The 21,799-nt window shown below is 38.1% G+C and overlaps 1 protein-coding gene across 1 annotated transcript in view; it reads left to right on the plus strand.

Annotated features, from left to right (window-relative positions):
* IFT88 (intraflagellar transport 88) overlaps positions 1-21,799 on the plus strand; it is a 223,394-nt gene that overhangs the window by 64,059 nt on the left and 137,536 nt on the right. Inside the window, exons 14-16 of the mRNA XM_007942504.2 lie at positions 3,212-3,311; positions 11,529-11,615; positions 20,290-20,476. Of these exons, the coding sequence (XP_007940695.1) occupies positions 3,212-3,311; positions 11,529-11,615; positions 20,290-20,476 (374 nt within the window). The remainder of the gene's footprint in view (positions 1-3,211; positions 3,312-11,528; positions 11,616-20,289; positions 20,477-21,799) is intronic.

The raw sequence follows: 21,799 nt of genomic DNA on the forward strand, positions 1-21,799 counted from the left end.
CTGGTTTTATTATTAAGGTTATGCTTGCTTCATAAAATGAGTTAGGGAGGATTCCATCCTTTTCTATGTTTTGGAATACTTTGAGTAGGATTGGTATCATTTCTTCTCTGAATGTTTTGTAGAATTCTCCAGTGAAACCATCTGGGCCAGGACTTTTTTTAGTTTTTTTTTTCCAATTTTTAATATGATTTGGGTGGAAGTTTACAGAACAAATTCATTTTCCATACAGAAATTCACATACACTTTGTCTTATGATATTGACTGCAGTTTCCCACAATGCAGCAGCTCTCTTCCCTCATCCTCCGCATAGTTACCTCTTCCCTGTGTCCTTCCCTCCCATGCACTCTTGCCCCCTGAGCTTTCTCCCTGTGCATACACAGCCCTTCTATTCTACAATGATTGATCTCTCCAAGAGTGTATCTACCTAATGTAAATGTTGAGTTCATATACCTGTCTTTTGTTTGGCTGGAAACCACAGGAATGGGTTCATTTCCAGACCTGCAGGGCAACTAAGAGCCATGGGCCATAGACTCAGGGGTTTCACCAGGCTCTATCAGACCAGCAAACCTGTTCCTTTTTTTTATGATTTTGAATTGTGTTCCACATTGTTCTCCCACTATCTCCAGGATCTCCCACATAGGTCCTCCTCTGAGTGGTTGACAGTGGTAGCGAGGCACCGTCTGGTTCTTCTGGTCTCATAGTCATATAGGCTAAGGATCGCATGGTGTACCAGTTCCTTGGACTAATTATTTCCATGCATCTTTGGTTTTCTTCATTCTTTTTTGCTCTGGATGAGCAGAGACCCATCATTGCACCTAGATGGCTACCTGCAAGCTTTTAAGATCCCAGTTGCTACTCACCAAAGTAGGATGTGAAACAATGTATTTGTGTAGTACGTTATGCCAATTGAGCTTGATGTCCCCCCCTCTGACCATGGTCCTAAGCCCACAGGTCCAACTAGTTGTTCCCTCTGGGTAGCTGGCTGTGACCAAGAAGTGACTACAACCTTGTCCCTTGTCAGCTCTACTGTATACCTGGACATTCTTACAGAACATAAAAATACACTTGTAGAAATATTTTGTGCCAGCTCTATATACATGGTCATGAGCACACTTCCCCCTGCATAGACATACCTAATATTTTAGCCCGTGCAGCCCTCTTTCCACCTGTATATCAATGTTTGCCTTCACTGACAACACAGTACTGTATGTGCAAAAGGGCTCATCTTTGTTGTTTGTACCTACCATGCACCTTTTTATGTCTTCCTCTTCCTCAGTGCCACCATGTTGATCACTCACATTTGACACATTGCCCTTCTCTTCACCCAGATTAATACTTTTCTCTACCTATTTAACAGTGTCCCTCCCCTCCTCACCCTCCCCTGGTAACCAACAAAGAAAATTTCCTTCCATATATAAACCTTTCCTTGGCTTTTTACAATAACAGTCTAATACATAACTGCACAATTTTTTCCCTCTTTTTGGTTTGTAGTTATCCTCATTTGCCAGTTGATGTCTTTAGTTCCCTGTTTGCAATCTTGTAGGCTTACTTATTTTGGATACTTCCATAAGTATCAGGTATTTTTCTTCAATCTCACTAATCTTCAGGTATTTTTCTTCAATTTCACTAATTCTGTCTTCCATTGATTCAATTCTACTCTTTGGCCATTCAATGTGTTATCTATTTCTGAAAATTTAGTATTAATCTTCTGAATTTCTATCTGTATATTTTGTGTCATTCCAAATTTTTCATTTATTTTGCTATTTTGTTCTTGTATTGCCTTCCAAAATTGTTCTAGGATGATTGTATGGTAGAGTGATTTGCCCAGGATTTTGTTTTCTTTGGACATTATCTGAGTGAGCAAGGTACTGTGCTTCTCTATTCACTAGTTGGCAGCACTTATGCACTCACCATCTATCTCCTTTCCAGTTGTCAGCCTCCTGTATGTCCATGTTGTTTTTGGCAAGCATCGGTTATTCTTAGGTCCCTGGACTCTGAAGGAGAATGTTGTCACTTTAAATACGCAAAATGGTCACTGTCATAAACAGTCAAAATGGCTGCACCTCCTGCCAGACAAAAGTCCATAGCTCAGTTTGTCTCCTTCTTTGCTGTTTCCCTGTTTTCATCAGGCACCAGCACAGCTGTCCGTGCAGTCCTTGGCAAAGAAAGCCGATTTTTAGGTTAATTCAGAGGTCATAACACTACTTGAAAATATGCAGGCTATCCATGCTGTCAGGATAGCTGATGGTCCATTTGTCTCCTTACTCCCTGTTTTCATTCAGGTTCTTCTACTAGTTGGTAATTTAATCCACTTCTGTATCTTTCTTTCAAAGCCCAGTACTCTGGGATTATCTTGTATATCTGTGTAAATTGGTTTCTCTTTGTTTGTTGATGAGGGTTTGTGTAGCTTGTCTTCCTATTCTGCCATCTTACCAGAAGTCCCTACATTCATGTCTTTTAAAAGAAAAAGAAAATAGAATTAATTTCACCTGCTACAAGTTCAGATTGTTTTAGAAATAATAAAAAATGAGACTGAAGATATCCATTCAGTGTTTTTATATACCATAAGTAATTAGAAGTGACAGTAGGCTAATGAAAAATTAGATGATGGAATTAGTTAAGAACTAGAGAATTTAGTAAATCAGTGCTCATATTGGAGGAAATCAACTGTTAATCATCAATAGCAGTGGTTGTTAGTTGCTGTCGAGTAAGCTCTGACTCAGACAACCCCAAGAACAACAGTCCTGCACCATCTTATGATCTCAGCATACTTGAGTCCATAGTTGCAGCTACTATGCCTTTTGAGTGCCTGTTTTAAAGGGCTCATCTTTCAGCACTATATTGGACTATATTTGGTTGTGATCCATCAGGTTTTCATGGGGTAATTTTTAGAAGTGAGTTGCCAGGCTTTTCTTCTTAGTCTGTCTTCATCTGAAAGCTCAGCTAAAACTTTCCAACCATGGTGGACTGAATTTGTCCACCATTGGTGACACTGCTGGTATTTGAAATCCTGGTGGCATAGCTTCTAGCATCACAGCAACTCATACGCTATCACAGTGCATCAAATTGACAGGAGTGGCATTACATAATGGAAGGGGCACTTAAATAATTTTTTTTTTTTTTTTGAAAAATCACTGTTTAAGGAAACCAGCAAGAATACAAATATACTAAAATAAAGTAAAGTAACCTTTATTATTCTTTTACCTTCTAGGTGTGTTGAAGTTGTGAAGGCTTCTCAATATGTAGAGCTAGCAAATGATCTGGAAATAAATAAAGCAATTACATACTTGAGACAAAAGGATTATAACCAAGTGAGTTTTTAAAAATATATACTTTAGATGTAATTTCATATGTTAATTGGTCAAAGCAGTAAAATCAGGAACTCCCTTTCTATAATAATGTTATGTGTAATTATTCAGGGGTTAATATTTTTATTTCTGTCTTACAAAGATAATTTACATTTGTATAGTGTTAGCTTATTTTAATTTTTACATTTGCCCTGTTTTAAAAATGTGAATAACTTAACCATGTTCTTGTCCAGAAATTAACTGAAGCCCTTGGATTCTTTACAGTTTGGGATTGAATGCATGGAGCAAAGAAAGCTAGAGCCTGGATAACAGCTCTGATGCTTGCATCCCACTGTTTTTACTAGAGTAGCTTCCCTGTTAGGTTTTATATATTTGGTTTACCCCTTAACATTGTGTTGGAAATCAGAGAGTCTAATTGCTAAACACAGTTTTTAAGCTCTAAGGGATGTCTCACTGGTAACCACTGCTATCATGCTCAGTTTGGGTGGAAGTGAAACAAGTGTTATTATTCCTTCAATTGTCTGAGATATAGTTGAGACAAGACTAGATGGTTTAAACAAGTTTTTTTTAAAAAAAGGAATAACAAATGACAATAAACATAGAGTAAAACTTGATATCCCAGTTTATAAAACTAGTGGTGTCATATATGCCTGCAACTAGAAAACTAAGCTCCTCCAAGTTCAGATCCAGAAAGCAAAGACCAAAGAAAGCCACAGTCTTGTCTTTGTCCTGCTCTAAGCCTATGCTTTCAGTTTTTTCCTCCTAGTTAAGGAGCTTCCTCTCGTCTGGGAGACAACAGAAATGACTAACCATTTCAAGGGAATGTGGGGAGAACACCACCTACTCATAGATCATAAGAATAGAATAAGATTCATGTAATAATTATGTGACTAGTACCATGCAGTAGGAGCTCTGATGGCATAGTGCCTAAGGCATGTGACTGCTAACCAGAAGGCTGGCGGTTCAAACCCACCAGCCACTCCTCGGAAGGAAGGTTGGGCATTCTACTTCTGTAGTGATACCGCCTTGGAAGCCCAAGGAGGGATCGCTATGAGTCAGATCTGACTTGATGGCAGTGTGTTTGATTGTGTACCATGCAGTACCACTGTGTACTCTCATTACGTATATAAATGTACTACACTTATGAACGTTTTGACATTTCAAAGGATTTTCCAAAGTTTCTTTATATCTGTTCTGTCATTTATTCATCACACTATTAGCCATTTAAAGTGTTACTGGTAACTCTCATTGTTGTAATGTTTTTTCAGTGGACGTGGAGTGAGACAAATTGGTCTTTGTTAACATGCTAAAGCAGTCTGTGGACCAAAAAACATTTGTGTATGTGTGTGTGTAAGAAGTACTATTATAGAGGACAGAAAAGAGAAAACCATGTTTGTCAGTTTTCTCTTGACATTTTATTTTAAAATTATTTCTAGAAAGATTTCCCAATGCTTTACCATTGTTCATGTTTTAAAACTTGTGTCCATTAAGAAATAGTGGACATATTCCTTAAAACTCATTTAAATCAGTTCTTATTATCTGTTGCTTTCCTAGCTGATCTCATTCCAAATATCTTCGATACCATTCATATTTTCAACTTTTTATTATCAATAGTTTACTGATTTTTTAAAACACCATTTTCTGCTTTCTTTTCAACATGGCTGCTTTCACATTGTTTCTTTTGTTTGTATATTGTAAGTATGACCAGGTGGGTATAATAGAATCTCATTTGAAAGGGACACTACTAGGTTAAGAAGAGTTGCATTGATCATTTTATGAAGACTATTTTATTTACAATTCAAAACTCAGTTCTTTAAGATGCTGAAATCTCATAGTTGTTTGTAATGATGGTGTCATTTTATAGTTACCTTGTAGTAAAGAGAGTTTTGCCAAAAAGCGGAAGCTGAAGGAAATGAAGTAGTTTGATCCAGGAGCTAATAATGGCCTTAGGAGCAGACTCGGTGGAAAACTAAAGCAAGTAGCTAGATCCTCCAGGGAAGAAAACCAAAGTGGAGGATGTGTCTGTTTTCCTAATGGTTTGGGAAAAAGACAATGCTTGTTTTCATTGTATGGTTTGTCATTTATAACTAAATTTAGTTTTGACATTAAATTTTTTTTTGTCAGTTTCATTGATTTATAGTATTTGGTTTTAAAAATAGATATATTGGATGTGTATTCATTGAATATATAAAGAGCAATTATGAAAATGGCCTATCTGAAAAACAAAAAAATACCTGCGAGTGTTCCTTTTATTAGAATAGTTTATAGTTTAGAAACTTAAAATGTAAAATGTGTTTTTATTCTGAGAAATGTTTTTAAATGGATATTTTAAGTTCCAAATACCTTTGGTAATTCTTTTAAGTAGTAGCTTTGGATTGCATTGAATTTATATGCTGTTTGGCTCCATAGTAACCATTTTGGGGTAGAATATATTTGATATTAAATAGTCTTAAAGTCATTAATGAAGGAGCTCTGGTGGCATAGTGCCTAAGGCATTTGACTGCTAACTAGAAGGCTGGTGGTTCAAACCCACCAGCCACCCACAGAAGGAAGACTGGGCAATCTACTTCTGTAAAGATTTACCGTCTCGGAAACCCAAAGGGGGTTGCTATGAGTTGGAGTTGACTCGATGGCAGTGAGTTTGGTTTGGATTTTGGAAAGTTATTAATGAACCACAAAGGTGTAAATATCAAAAATTTTTTAATTCAACATTTAATTTGAAATTTAAATTAAAAAAATTTAAATTCAAAATTAAAAAATTCCTTGACTATGAATATAAATGGCTACTTCTAAGAGGAATGATATAAACTGCTATAGCATTCAGTGGTTTTGTATGTTAGTTTGTTTTTTATATTCTACTTAATGGATGTTAAAAATCCTAGGGAATAACTTTAATTCCCTTTATTCTTTACCTCAGAGAGTTTAATGGAGATAAATTATACCTGTTCAAGTGCCATATATTTTTAAGTAACACATGTATTTATTGTGGCACAATCTAACATTAGATAAAAATGTTTGAATTCTTATTCAAAGTGAAACATATCTTATAAAACTTAGAAAATCCAAACAACGGTGGCTTTTACATTAATAACTGTGCAGGTTGTATAAATACTCAACGAGATAGCTTCTACAGAATGAGCAGACAAAGAAGCAGTAATTTTTGAGGTAAGTTCAAGGAACTTCTTGGCAGTTTCATAGAAGACCTTTCTAGGAAAGTAATTGAAAAAAATCTCAATAGTGAATGTATGACATTTGGGGTTTTCTTGGCCAGAGTATATTTTGTAAACTACTGGCTTAAAAACTTCTAATTGTTTTCTTTAAAGTCAATAAAAACCCTTTCATAGAAAAACGGTTTGCTCATTTCGTAACCAACATACATGGAATCTAGTATTTAGAATCTTTTACTCCTAAATAATTGAGTCAGCGTGCGCAGTGATTATTTCATTTGAGGCACCTCATTGGAGGTCAAGCACTGCACGGAACACAGACGTAATTTGTCCAGTATTTTTAGGAGTGGTAGCTGACAGCCATTATAAAAGTTAATTTTTGCTGGGATACAACTGCTTTCCATGCTGGAAGCACAAAGAAGTAGAATATTTCCTTCAATAAATATATCTTAAAGGAAAGAAAATCTATTGCCTTTCTCTTCACTTTTTTTCCCCTGACATTACTTGGTGATTTCTAGGTGGAGAACCGGCTTACCTTTCATGCAGGTGTCTGTCCACCATTCCACACTTCCTATTTGGCTAGGATTATCTCAGGCCTGCCCAGTGGTTTTACTACTGACCTTTCTTCCAGTCCCCAATCCTCTTCTAACTGTGTCTAATATGCTGTTAAATTGATCTTTTGCATTTTTTATTTCAGTTATTGAGTATTTTAGTTCTAACTGTTCCATTTCATTGCTTTGTTTTTAGAAATTCTCTCATGAAATTCTCATCTTGTTGTGTTTTTCTTGAATATATTAATCCGCTACTCTTGTGCCCTTTCCCCAGTTTTAGACTCCAGACAAACTGAACTTTTCCTCAACCGTAAGCTTGCCTGTCAACCATATGCATGCTATTTCCTCTATCTGGAATGGCCTTCCTCTGTCACTCTGACTGATAAGCTCCTGTTGGTTTTTTAAGACATGCAGTTTAAATATTACCTTCTCAGGGAGCATTCCTTGAGTATCTCTAGAATAGTTAACTTTCTCCTCTTTTTTATGTTGTTGTTGTTGTTATGTGCCATCAAGTCGGACCCACCTCATAGTGACCCCTCCTTGGGTTTCCAAGGCAGTATCACTATGGAAGTAGATTGCCCCATCTTCCTTCCGAGGAGTGGTTGGTGGGTTTGAACCGCCAACCTTCTGGTTAGCAGTCAAGTGCCATAGGCACTACGCTACCAGAGCTCCCTTTTAAACACCATACTGTAATTTTTTATAGCCCCCATGTTTTATTTATCTTTATTTAGTGCTTGAGTAGTAGCAGTAATAATAATAGCTCTGTGCCAGGTGCTGTTCTAAATATATCATAATATCATTTTGTCATCACGTAGGGACAATTTCTATATTCATTTACGATCAGCATAAATAGCATCAGTGTGTTGCCTAAAGTCACACAACTAGTATATGGCAGAGCGAGGATTTGACTTTAGAGGATCTGAGCTTTTAACCACTTATTTTATTCCAGAGATTCTCAAAATTTTAGTGTCTATCTGAATCACCTGGAGAACTTGTTTCACCACAGAAAGAGTTTTATGTACTTACTCCCTGTACATGGTAATTAACAAATAAGAATTTTTATTTCTTTTTTTTTCCTCTCTACTCTCTACCTAAACTACATGTTTTTACAAGTATATTCATAACTTTTAAGTAACACCAATATCTAAAATAAAAAAAAATTACCTTAGTAATAAGGATCTTTAAAATTTAATGAACTTTCAAAATTCAAATGGAAACATAAATAGGAAAAGGAGAATTTTAAAAATCCAAGTACTATTAAATTCTAGATTTTTCACTTTTTGTGAAAGGAAAATGCTCCTTTAGAAAGCTTATTGAGTACAATGTGCTAGGCTCTTTTCTAGACATGAAGGCTAGATCATAGAGGAAAACAGGCAAATACCTCTGCCTTCAAGAAGCTCACACTTTAGTGGAAATAATGAATTTCTAGATGAATTTTCTTCTCACTTAAAATTTTCAGTGTTTCTTTTAGAAATAAAAATTAATAAAATGAAATGAAAACGAGAACAGAAAAGAAGAAAGATGAAATAATTTTCTGAAAATGGCACAGTGCAGAATGAGATGACTTTATTTAAAAAATATCTAACATAACTTTAAGCTTGGTAACTCTAATACATTTATAGATTAACTGTAGAAAATGTTTTTAAGTTTCAGGTCTCCTAATAGGTGCATTTCTTCTCCAGTTGATTTTTCTTCTTGTGTCAGTTCTTTACAGAATTCCACAGAACTGGAAATTTATGATGCATTTGTAGCTATAAACTCTACTTGCATAAACAGATTCTAATAAATTTAGCATTTAACAAGTACTTTATGAGATGAGCACCCATTCAGAGAATTACCCTCTTGGGAGATGGTAAAGGGTGAAGTACAGAGAGGCAGCAGACATTTGCCTTACCTTCAACAAGCTTGTATACTGTGGGCACAGTTGTTTGTTAGGAGTTTGGGCTGTGATGAAAATAAGCCAGTTTTAGGGTTATAGTTGCAAATTGGTATTGTAGTATAATTTGACTCAATGTCAGTAATTCTGCTAGTTAATAACAGTAGAGATTTGAACCCAAGTTTCTTAATCCTTATGCCATTACTCTCTATCCTGCCCTGTACAATAGCCTTCTTCTAAAATGTTAGATAAATTGGGGCTAATTTTTGTAGTAGCTTGCCTTTTATACCACCAAAATACAGTTTATGGCTTTTATATTTTCACATTACTGTATTACAATGAAAAAAGCTTTCTTAGAAATATGACATTTCCCATTATTATGAAAATTTGGCACACATACTGTGAATGAAAGTTAACATTTTTCTTATTTGTCTTTTTTTTTATTTAAATATTCTTTAATATGGCAGGCTTACCCATTCTATATAAAGAGTTGGAATGTTAGCTCTAAAAGGCATATTAGATATAATTATATCCAACCTCCTATTTTGTTTAAAAAAAAAAATCACAGAAGTTTAATATTAATTCTTTGTGACTTTGAAACAAGAGACAACTTCTAGTCCAATGTGCTTACTACCTAATGATGCTGTCTGTCTTCCCTACTATTTTAACATTAAAAAAAAAATTATAGTTCTAATTTGTAGACTTGTGAATGGAATTATTGGCTTGTTTTTCAATCTATGTGGAGCTGAAATGATTTGTCCTTTATTGCATGCATAGTTAAATATTAAAATAGTGGATTTGGATATCTGTACTTACATAGTGACATCAAATGGCATTTTGATAATTAACATAGCTCAGAGGAGAGATTTGGGCTAAGGATTTTTAAAAAGAGGGTTTTTCAGAATGTATATGGTACTTAAAACCAAGTATAAGACCAGCCTATGGAAAGTATGAAGCGAGAAAGGGTTCTAGAATCAAATTCTGGTGAACTCCAACATTTGGAGTTGAGAGAAGATGAGAAATCTGTTAAAAACACTGAAAAGGAAGCCAAAGAGGAAGAAAACCTTGAACTGTATATAACCCACCACTGGATGGCTTTTAAAAACAGGAGTTTATTCTTAGAATTTGGAGGCTTTAAGTCCAAGTTCAAAGTGCCAGGCTCTAGGGGCTACCAAACCACATGGCAGGCTATTGATTCAAATCCATTGACAGTCCCAAGATCAGCAAAGCATGGCAGGCTGCTGAACAACGACTCGGCTACAAGTAGGGTTCAAGCGTGCCATAAAGAGACCATTACCAAAAGTGGTTCTTATATACGGGCAGCAGATCACATCCTTAAAGCGGCTACTTAGCTGCTTGTGGTAGAGCCCATCATGGAGTTGATTGATTGCCAGTCTCATCACAGGGAATAACTTCCACCAGCTGCCCAGCCATTCAACCAGGCCCAGCCAAGTTGACACACAGCCTTAACTACCACACCTGCTATGCCACCAGAGCTCATTTGAATTCTGTATAATGCCACAGAAGTCAAAAGAAGAGATATTCCAAGAAGAGAATATTTTAATTTGTTCATTGCCACTGAGACATTTAATAATACGGAAACAGAAAAAAAAAAAAGTTATCTCTCAGAATTGATAGCACAAAGCAGTTTCAGTGCAGTGGTTGGGACAGAAGCCAAATGAAGTGACTTGATAGTGAATGACAGGTGAGGAAGTAAGCACAGCCCATGTAGATAACTCTTTTGAGAAGCCTGACTGTGAAACAGAGAAGAAAGATGAGGCTGTAATTGAAGGGGACCTGAGGGTAAAGGGAAGTAAGCTATTTTGCGTATAAAGAATTAAGAGTTCTAGAAGTTTGTATTCTTGGCATGCTTGGGGATGTAGGAGAGAGGAAATGATGTTGAGAAAGCAAGAAGAGAAAAGATGCAGAGCAAACAAGGATGGGCCATTGGTCAGGGGAGAGCTGTTTCATTGAAATGAGATAGAAATCGAAGAGGATGTGTACAGATGCAGATGGATTTCTTTAAGTGTCACGAGAAGGAGGTCTGGTGGCATAGTGCCTAAGGCAGACTGCTAACCCAGGGGTTGTTGGTCCAAACCCACCAGCCCTCTGCAGAAGGAAGATGGGGCAATCTACTTTTGTAAAGATTTACTGCCTTAGAAACCCAATAGGGTTTGTTGTGAGTTGGAATTGACTCAATGGTAGTGGGTTTGGTTTTGTTGGATGTGTGTGTGTGTATGCGTGCACTTCATTTTATCCTGAAAGCAATTTTGCAAGAAAGCCATTAGGATCTTCATTTTGGCAGGGAGGCAACAGATTCAGAGAGAGGAAATAACTTATTCCAGTAAAGCTCAGTCTTTTGACTGTAACATATTACCTCCCTAAAAGTTTATTGTGGGTATATAAGTATGAACTTGTTACTTACAAAATCTTATTAGCATTTAATGTAAGTTGAAAGAATTTATAAATTAAGTACTTTTTAGTGAAAGCATGTGTCAGAGTGGGTGGAATCTACAGATGTATGGTTATTGTACCAAGTAAAATGTTTATCATATTGTCTTTATATTTTTTCGAAGGAATAATTTCAGTGCTGTCTTACCTCAACTTTCATGTATTTCATTTCTAGGCTGTACAGACCTTAAAAATGTTTGAAAAGAAGGACAGTAGAGTGAAAAGTGCAGCTGCAACCAACCTTTCATTCCTTTATTATTTAGTAAGTTTCATTTTTACAATTAATTGATCATGTGGTATTTTTTTAAAATTGAAGTGAAATCACACAATATAAAATTAACCATTTTAAAGTGAACATCTGAATGGCATGTAGTACATTCATAATGTTGTGCATCCAGTACCTCCATCTGGTTCCAGAACATTTCCCAAAAAGAAACTGTGTACATATTAAGCAGACAGTCCTCACACCCCACTCCACCCCCAGCCCCTAGCTATAAATCTCTATGAATTTACCCGTTCTGGAAATTTAATACACCCACTCCTCACTTGTCAACATAGTTAGGTTCCAAAGACCAGGTCGTTAAGTGAAAAGTGGTATTACATGCAACTCCAGTGACCCAGCGTTTCTCAGACTCCTGGAATCATTTTGGAGATGCTCTGTGGAGCTGCTCCCTTTCCTGCAGCCACCATCCAGAGTACTTTTGTCTCAGTGCCCTGACTTCCATACTTTGGGCAGATGGGTAGGCTTGTGTCATTTCAAACCACAAGCAGCACTGATTGAGTCAGGATTTACAGCCAAGAAGGGATCCACCCCACCCTGACCTACACAGACTTCTTGTTGTTCATGAAAAGCCCACCCACCTGAAACCACCGTCCACTGGCCAAAGCACTGCCAACACACAAACTGTGGATCTCGGTCTGTGGCAGGTAACTGCCAGCATCCTGTCTGTGCCCTACTGCTGCCTTCTCTCAGACTCATGGCCTGAAGCCACAGCTATACCACCACCAGCTTATGGGCCTAGTCAGGATTCTGGGAGACTGTGGAACACACATGCAAGTTAATGGCCTGAGGCCCCAGAATCCAGCATTTCCCTTCTTTTTTAAGCTTTATTCATATCCAAGAATTGGGAGAGAGATGGAATAGGAGGGATCAGAAGGGAGCCACTCTCTTGCGAAACACATGGGTCCTTACCTGGCTTTAAGATGATTTAAGTAGGTGTTTTACATTTTGGTAAATGAAATGTTGGATAGTTAGATGGTTGGTAACTGAGGAGTAGGTATAGAAATGGAATCATACATTATGTAATCTTTTGTGTCTAACTTCTTTCATTTAATGTTTTTGAAGTTCATCATCATCATAGCATGTGTTGGTACTTTATTCCTTTTTATGGCTAGTGTTCCATTGTATAGATATACCACATTTTGCTTATCCATTCTTCACTTGATAGATATTTAGGCAGTTTCTACCTTTTGGCTGTTGTGAATAATGGGACTGTGAACATGCATATACATGTACTTGTTTGAATACTTGTTTTCAGTTCTTTGGGGTATATACCTAACAGTACAATTGTTGGGCCATACGGTAGCTCTATATTTCACTTTTCGAGGAACTGTTTTCTACAGCGGCTGCACCATTTACATTCTCACTATTAATGGATGAGGGTTCCATTCTCTCCACATCCTTGCCAACAGTTTTTTTTTTTCTAACTGTACCCATTCTTATCAGTATGGAGTAGTACATTATCATGGTTTGATTTGTATTTCCCTAATGACTAATACTGTTGAGTATCTTTTCATGTACATATTAGTTATTTGTATGTTTCTTTACAGAACTTATCTAGTTAAATCCTTTGCTCATTTTGTTTTCATAACAACTTTGCAATATAATTCACAAATCATATAATTTACCATTTAATGCATAAAGGTGCAGAATGTAGCGGTTTTTTATATGTTTTCAGAAGTTTGCAACCATCCCTATTATCTGATTTTAGAAAAATTTTATCATCCTCAAAAGAAACCTCCTGTCTATGAGCAGTCACTCCTCATCTCTGCTACCCACAACCTCTGAGAACTGTTAATCTACTTGATTTTTCTAGAAATTTTCCTGTTCCAGTCATTTCATGTACATGGAATCATACAATATATGGTCTTTTTTTTACTGACTTCTTTCACTTGCATGTTCCCTAGGGTTATCCATGTTGTGGCATTTATTAGTACTTCATTTCTGTTTTAAGAAGTGCTGGTAGCGTAGTGGGTAAGGCATTTGACTGCTAACCAGAAGGTGGGCAGTCAAACCCACCAGCTGCTCTGTGGAAGGAAGTTGAGGCAATCTACTTCTATAAAGATTTCCAGCCTTGGAAACCCAATGGGAGTCACTATGAGTTGGAATCAACTTGATGGCAGTGGGTTTGGTCTTGGTGGGTCATTTCTTTTTACTGTCTGTGGTAGTTAAGTTTGTGTGTCAACTTGGCTGGGCCTGGTTGAGTCAATGGACAGCTAGATGTAGTATTCCCCATGATAAGACTGGTAATCCACTCCATGGTAGAATCTACTGTGAGCATCTGAGTAGCTGCCTAGGAATGTGGTCTGCTTCCTGTATATAAGCAGAAGCCTTGTGGAATGGTCTCTATCTTATGGTACACTTGAACCCTGCATGTAGCCATGTCGTTGTTTAGCAGCCTGCCATGCTCTGCCAAGCTTGGGACTTTCAACGGACTTGAATTAATGGCCTGCCATGTGGTTTGGTGACATCGGGACTGTGCCCTTTTACTTGTCAACCTTGGAGTTGTCAGTCTCAGCAGCCAGCAGCTGTCTGAGTGGGGAAAAGCCTCCAGCTTCAGTGGGCTGGCAGCAGGAGGCAGAACTGAAGCCCAAGGTTGAGGAGCTTTCATCTAGCCCCTAGAGCCTGGTACTTTGAACTCAGACTTAAAGCCTCCAGACTATAAGAGAATAAACTCTTGTTAAAGTCATCCTGTTTGTGGGATATTCCTGTCAGAGTGGCACTAAGTAACCAAAACACTGTCGAATAATATTATATTGTTTGTATCATTCATCAGTTGGAGGACGTTTGGGATGTTTTCACTTTGGGGCTATTATGGATAATGCTGTTTTGAAGTTTCATGTACAATTTTTTGTGTGAACATATGTTTTGATTTTTCTGCTGGGTATACCTAGGAATAGAATTACTGAGTAATGTATTAACCTTATGTTTAATTATTTAAGGAACTGCCAGAATGTTTTCTAAAGTGACTGTAGCATTTTACATTTCTACCTGTAATACACAAGGACTCCAGTCTCCCACATCCTGGCCAACACTTGTTATTTTCCTTTTTTCTGATTATAACCATCCTAGTACGTCTGATCCATCCATAAGGTTTTCATTGGCTGATTTTTGGAAACATATCACCAGGTGTATCATCCTAGTCTCTTTTTGTCTGAGAGCTCCACCATGGGTGACCCTGCTGGTATTTGAAATACCTGGGGCATCGCTTCCAGCATCATGGCAACATGTAAGCTATCACTGTATGACACACTGACAGAGGGAAAAGCTGGGCTCTATGAAGAATGTAGCATCAGAATTAGCAGAAGACTAATTAACAACCTGAGATTTACAGATGTCACAACTTTGCTTGCTTAAGTGAAGGTGATTTACAGCACTTACTGATGAAGGTAAAAGACTATAATAACCTTCAGTATGGATTACACCTCAACTTAAAGAAGACAAAAAATCTTACAACTGGACTGATAAACAACATCATAATAAATGGCAAAGAAATTGAAATTGGCAAGTGTTTCATTCTGCTTTGATCCACAATCAACATCCTTAGAAGCAGCAGTCAAGAAGTCAAATAACATATTGCATTGGGAAAATCTACTGCAAAAGATCTCTTTAAAGTGTTCAAAGGAAAAGATGTCACTTTGATGACTAAGGTGCACCTAATTCAAGCATTGATCTTTTCAGTCACCTCATGCATGTGAAAGCTGGTCATTGAAAAAGGAGGATAAAAGAGGAGTTAATGCATTTGAATTGTGGTTTTAGTGAAGAATGTTGACTGTACTGTGGACTGCCGAAAAAATGAAGAAATTACTCTTGAAGAAAGTATGTCCAGAATGCCCCTTAGAAAAGATAATGGCAATACTTTGTCTTGCTTATTTTGAACACATCATCAGGAAGGACCAATCGCTAGAGTTCCAAGTGTTATTTATATATATTCTGGATAACCACATGTGAAAGAATGAAATTGAATCCCTAACTCATTACAGTATACAAAAGTTAACTCAAAATGCATCAAAGACCTAAATATATATGAGATAAAGCCATAAAACTCACCCAAGTAACCTTCACGATCCTGAATTTGGCCACAGATTCTTAGATATGACACCAAAAGCATGAACAACAAAAGGAAGAATAAATTGGACTTCATTAAAATTCAAGAAAGTGATAAAGTAACCTTCAAATGGGAGGAGAGATTTGCAAACATATTTGATAAGGGCCTAGTATCCATTATATATAAATAACTCTTAAAATTCAACAACAGAAGACAACCCCATTTGAAAATGGGGAAAGGACTCGAATAGACAATTCTCCAAAGAAAATACACATATGGCCAATAAGCACATGAAAAAATGCTCATCAGCATTAGTCATTAGGAAAATGTAAATCAAACAACAGTGAAGTACCATTTTACCCCCACTAGGATGATTATAATCAGAAAAATGAAAAATAAGTGTTGATAAGGATGTGAAGAGCCTGGAACCCTCATACATTGCTGGTGAGAATTTAAAATGGTGCCATTGTGGAAAATGGTTTGTAGCTTCCTCAAAAAGTTAAACATACAAATACTTTACGATGCAGCAATTCTGCTCTAAAGTACATACAAAAAAAAAAATTGAAAGCAGATTATCAAAATGTCCATGTACCAGTATCTTCATAATAACATTATTCCCAGTAACTGAAAGGTAGAGAAACAACCCAAAAGTCCATTGGTGGGTGAATGGATGAACAAACAGTTTATGTACATATAACAGAATATTATTTATTCATAAAAGAAAATGAAGTACTGAAACATGCTACAATGTGGATGAATCTCCAAAACATTTTCCTAAATGAATGAAGACAGATACAAAAGGTCACACACTTTATGGTTATTTATATGAAATAGGAAGTATAGATAAATCCATAGAGACAGAATGAAGATTGTGTTTGCCAGGGACTGGGGAAGAGAGAAGTTAGGGAGTGACTACTTAGTGGGCAAAGCGTTTTATTTTGGAGTGATGGAAATGTTTTGGAATTCGGTAGAGGTGACAACATGAATGTACTAAATGCCACTGATTTTCTCACCTTAAAATCGTTCATTTTGTCATTTGAATGTCACCTCAATAAATTATTTTTAAAAACCTGCTGAATTTACATTTTAAAAGGGTGCATTTTATGATATGTGAATTATATCTCAGTTTTTTAAAAAGTTCCATCAGGCCAACAGTCTTCTGTGAGGGTTTTGGGAGAAAGGATATAGGAATTAGATTTTACACAGTTGTGGGAGGAGCTGTGGAAATAAAGGTTCAAGAAACAGTATCGAAGGAGGTCCAGATCTGAGGAGTCAACAATCTATCTCAGAAGCCACCTATCACTATGTGCCAGAGTGGGAACTGAAGAGAGACTTCACAGAGAGGTCTGTGGGGAGCTGTCACCTCTGTGTAGCTGCCTCCTCTGTAAGTCACAGCCAAGCACCAGAGCTGAGTCACTGTGGATCAGTAGGAGTACCATAGTGGGGAGGAAGAGCTGGAAGTGGAGTGTAGGTGAGTGAGGACAATCTGCACCCCTCCCCGGGCATTTCTGCTTCAGTCCCTGTATCTGATAATGAATAAAAATTAGTAGAGACTTTGAGAGTCTTTACTGCTGCTGCTTCATTTCTGCTAAATCTCACAAAAGTCCCTTTAAACAAGATCCATGCAGAGAAAGTTGACATGGCACAAACTGCTATAATACTTAAAGGTAGATAGGTTATATGAAGAAGGTCAGCTGAACACTGGTAAAGTCGTGGAACAAGAATTTGACAGTGGACTGAGAGAGGAAACAAGTGATTGCTAGAAATACAAAGACTTAGTAGGTGACTGTTCTGGTTACCTAGTGCTGCTCTGACAGAAATATAGCACTAATGGGATGGCCTTAACAAACAGGAGTTTATTCTCTTACAGATTGGGAGGCTAAAAGTCCAAGTTCAAAGTGCCAGGCTCTATGGGCTGGGTGAAAGCCCCTCGACCTTGGGTTTCAGCTCTGCCTCTTGCTCCGGGGCGACTGAAGCTGGAGGCATCTCTTCACTCAGGCAGCTACTGGCTGCTGAGGCTGACAAGCCCAAGGTCGACAAATAAAATGACACAGTCCTGATGTTACCAAACAACACAGCAGGCCATTGATTCAAGTTCATTTAAAGTCCCAGGATCGGCAGAGCATGACAGGCTGCTAAACAACGACACAGCTACATGCAAGGTTCAAGTGCACCTTAAGCTAGAGACCATTCCCCAAGGCTTCTCCTTATTATGGGAAGCAGACCACATTCCCTAAGGCAGCTACTCAGATGCTCACAGTAGATTCCACCATGGAGTTATTACCAGTCTCATCATGAGGAATACTACATTCAACTGCCCAGCCACTCAACCAGGCCCAGCTAAGTTGACATGCAAACTGAACTACCACAATTCTACCCCTTGTCAACTTGGCACCTGTACAGATCTTCAATGGGTGGCATCTATACTGATCTCCGTCACTGGGTGGCTCTAATCCCCTAGTTCCTGAGTAGCAACTCACCCCCTTGACCTGGCAAGCCCCATTCTCTACCTCTTGGGTATGGTAGCACTTCCCCCTCTCTCTTGGGCAGCAGCTATGGCTCTATCCCACTGGCCCACACAAACAAGCAACCCCACACTCCAGAACCAAGTTGGTGATAGTCTAACTCTTTGAAACGTAGGGGGCTAGGGTGGTTCCATCCCCAGAGGCCATGGTCCTACCTTTTGAGGCTGAGGCAGCTCTACTTCCCATTTCCTTAGTCTCTCTGCTTCTGCCGATTAATGCTGAAGGCAACCCACTCCACAGGAAATCTTCCTGCCCAAAAAGCACTTAGCTTTCTTGCTCCATGAGCCACACAACCTGCTACTCCATTTCATGCTGGTCTTTTCGACCAATTAATGTCCGAAGGCAACCCACTCTGCCAGGAAGCTGCCTACCCAGTGGCACCCAGCTTTCCCCTCCATGGGCTGGTAAGCCTGTTGCTGTTTAATGCTGGTCTCTGCTGCTGCCATCTCTCATGCTGCATGCCAGGATCTCCCTGCCAGTGTCTTGGGTCAAGGATATACACTCCCTCCTGTTTCCACATTTTAGGTATCTGTCAGAGCAGCAAGCTACTCTTGGTACCATATTCTGTTCTGGTTACCTAGTGCTGCTCTGACAGAAATATAGCACCAATGGGATGGCCTTAACAAACAGGAGTTTATTCTCGTACAGTTTGGGAGGATAGAAGTCCAAGTTCAAAGTGCCAGGCTCTAGGGGCTGGGTAAAAGCCCCTTGACCTTGGGCTTCTGCTCTGCCTCTTGCTCCTGGCCCACTGAAGCTAGAGGCATCTCTTCACTCAGGCAGCTACTGGCTGCTGAGGCTAACAAGCCCAAGGCTGACAAATAAAGTGGCACACACCCGATGTTCCCAAACAACACAGCAGACCATTGATTCAAGTCCACTGAAAGTCCCAGGATTGGTAAAGCATGGCAGACTGCTGAACAACGATGGGGCTAGATGCAGGGTTCAAGTGCATCTTAAGCCAGAGACCATTCCACCAAGGTTTCTCCTTATATATGGAAAATAGACCACATTCCCTAAGGCAGCTACTTAGATGCTCACAGTAGATTTCACAATGGAGTTGATTACCAGTCTCATCATCTCATACATTCAGCTGCTCAGCCACTCAACTAGGCCCAGCTGAGTTGTCTTACAAACTGAACTACCACAGTCACTCAACAAATTTGATAGGAGGCATGTAGGATAGTGCTGCCTTTATGGATATTTCAGTGATTTTGCCTTTGGAAGAACAATGCTACAGTAAAGAATGACATGGAGTTTGGGCATTGAAAATGGAGCTGCCTACATAAAGTGAAAGCTGTGACAGCCAAAAGTTGAGGGGACTCCCACTTTCTTTTTCCGGATCTCACAGATTTTCCATCTTTGATAGACTTCTCTGTTGCTCCTTTTCGTAGAAAATACCTTTCTTTTCCTTCTGTGACAGGTTTTTGCCTTAAACAGGTTCTGGGTTTCACTGTATAAATACAGTTGTTACTCAAACAGTGAGATTGTGGAGAAGTCAGTTATAACAAACTTGGGTAGTTGAGCTTGATGATTGAAAAAAAAACCCATTGCCATCAAGTTGATTCTGACTATGGTGATTAAGTTTGTATGTCAACTTGGCTGGGCCTGGTTGAGTGACTGGGCAGCTGAATGTAATACTCCCCAAGGTTGAGGGGCTTTCACTCAGCCCCTAGAGACTGGCACTTTGAACTTGGACTTAAAGCCTTCAAATTGTAAGAATAAACTCCTGTGTGTTCAAGTCATCCCATTTGTGGTATACTCGTATCAGAGTGGTACTAGGTAACCACAACACTGACTCATGGCAAACCCCATTGGGTTTCCAAGGTGGTAAATCTTTATGAAAGTAGATTGCCCTATCTTTCTTCCATGGAGCAGCTGGTGGGTTTGAACCACCAACCTTCTGGTTAGCAGTCTGGTTAGTGCTTTAGTCACTGCGCCACCAGAGCTCCCTAAGCTTAAGACCAAGACATGGAAAGTATTTTGCTTCTGTTTATTGTGTCTGTAGTCTTGTAACAGTAAGAAAAGACAAATTTTGAAATTCAGTAAAATTTAAAATCTCTCATATATTTTGTGTTTTATTTAGAAAAATGAAATTGCACAAGCTAGCCACTATGCAGATTTAGCTGTGAATGCGGATAGATACAATCCCTCAGCTCTTACAAATAAAGGGAATACAGTTTTTGCAAATGGTGATTATGAAAAGGCAGCTGAGTTCTACAAAGAGGCTCTGAGGAATGATTCTTCCTGTACTGAAGCACTTTATAATATTGGTGAGTGAAACAGGTGAAAATTGCTTTTTTCAGATGAGCAGCAGGTACTCAGAGTGTCAGCTTACTAGAAGGAGGAGTTAACTTCTTTCTAACAAAAAGCTGAAAAGGAAACTACTGCCTCTAAGATTGTAAATCAAAACCAAACCCACTGCCATGGCGTTGATTCCCACTCACAGCGATCTGGTAGGACAAAGATTGTTTTAAATGGAATTAATGATTCAGAAGGTGTGTACAATGTAGCATTTTGATAAGTACTGCCTTATTGCTCACTTTAAAAGTTTTTCCAATTTCTGTTTCCATTAGCATCAGACTGATTCATTTCCCAAATCTTAACTAATACTGGATATTACCATTCTTTTCAACTTGTGCCAAACAGACTAATGGGGAGAAAAAAAAACAACTTTTCTTTCCTTTTTAATTATGAGCAACTTTAAACTCACAAAAAATTACACAGAAAAAGAAAAAATACCCATGTACCTACCATCCAGATTTAACTCATGTTAACATTTTCCCCTATTTACTTCAGATTTTGTTTTTAATAAAATGTTACAAGAGTCCAATACACACCACTATCCTATTCCCTTCCCAGTTCATCAGAGGTAACCTGAAATTGGTATCATTGCTTTGTGTTCATATTTCTATAATATTGCAAACGTGTATTCATATAGTATAGTTTCTTATTTCTTGAGTTAATGAAATTTCTTTTGATGTTTTCACCCTGCGTCGCCATTTTTGCTTTTGTTTGTTTGTTTGTTTCACTCTCTATTTTTTCTGTTATGATCTGTCCTCAGATGTCAGATGATCCTTCATTGTCTCCTTATAGTTAAGAATTTAGATCTAAAATGCTGATAGGGGTCTCTGAGTTAAATGATTGAGTTTTAGGGACCAGCACCTCACTGTGGGATGATCCGTGTGGTCTCTTGGGAGAACTGCTGATGAGTCAGTTTCATCTTTCCTCCCAGAGAAGACCTTTCATATCTCCTTCCTGAACATGAAGGACAATGTTTAAGAATACAGAAGAGTTGGGAGTAGCAGACGCAAGAAAGAATGAGCAATTTTAGATAGAAAAAGGGGAAGTCTCACTTAGAAGGTGATGTTTAAAGTGAAATTTAAAGGAAGTGAAGGAAGGACCATTGGAAATCTGAGAAAGAGCTTTACTGGCACAGGAAAGAAAAAAGGAAAGGTCTTAAAGCAGGAACTTGTTTGCCTAAAATATGAATTTATTTATAGCTTTTTTTTTTTTTTAATTGTGATTTGGGTGAAGATTTACAGAGCAAATTCACTTTCCATACAGCAGTTCACATATACTTTGTCTCATGTCAT

Source organism: Orycteropus afer, unplaced genomic scaffold (genome assembly GCF_000298275.1).
Source record: "Orycteropus afer afer isolate SDZICR_OR568_19922 unplaced genomic scaffold, OryAfe1.0 scaffold00092, whole genome shotgun sequence".
Taxonomy (NCBI): Eukaryota; Metazoa; Chordata; class Mammalia; order Tubulidentata; family Orycteropodidae; genus Orycteropus; species Orycteropus afer.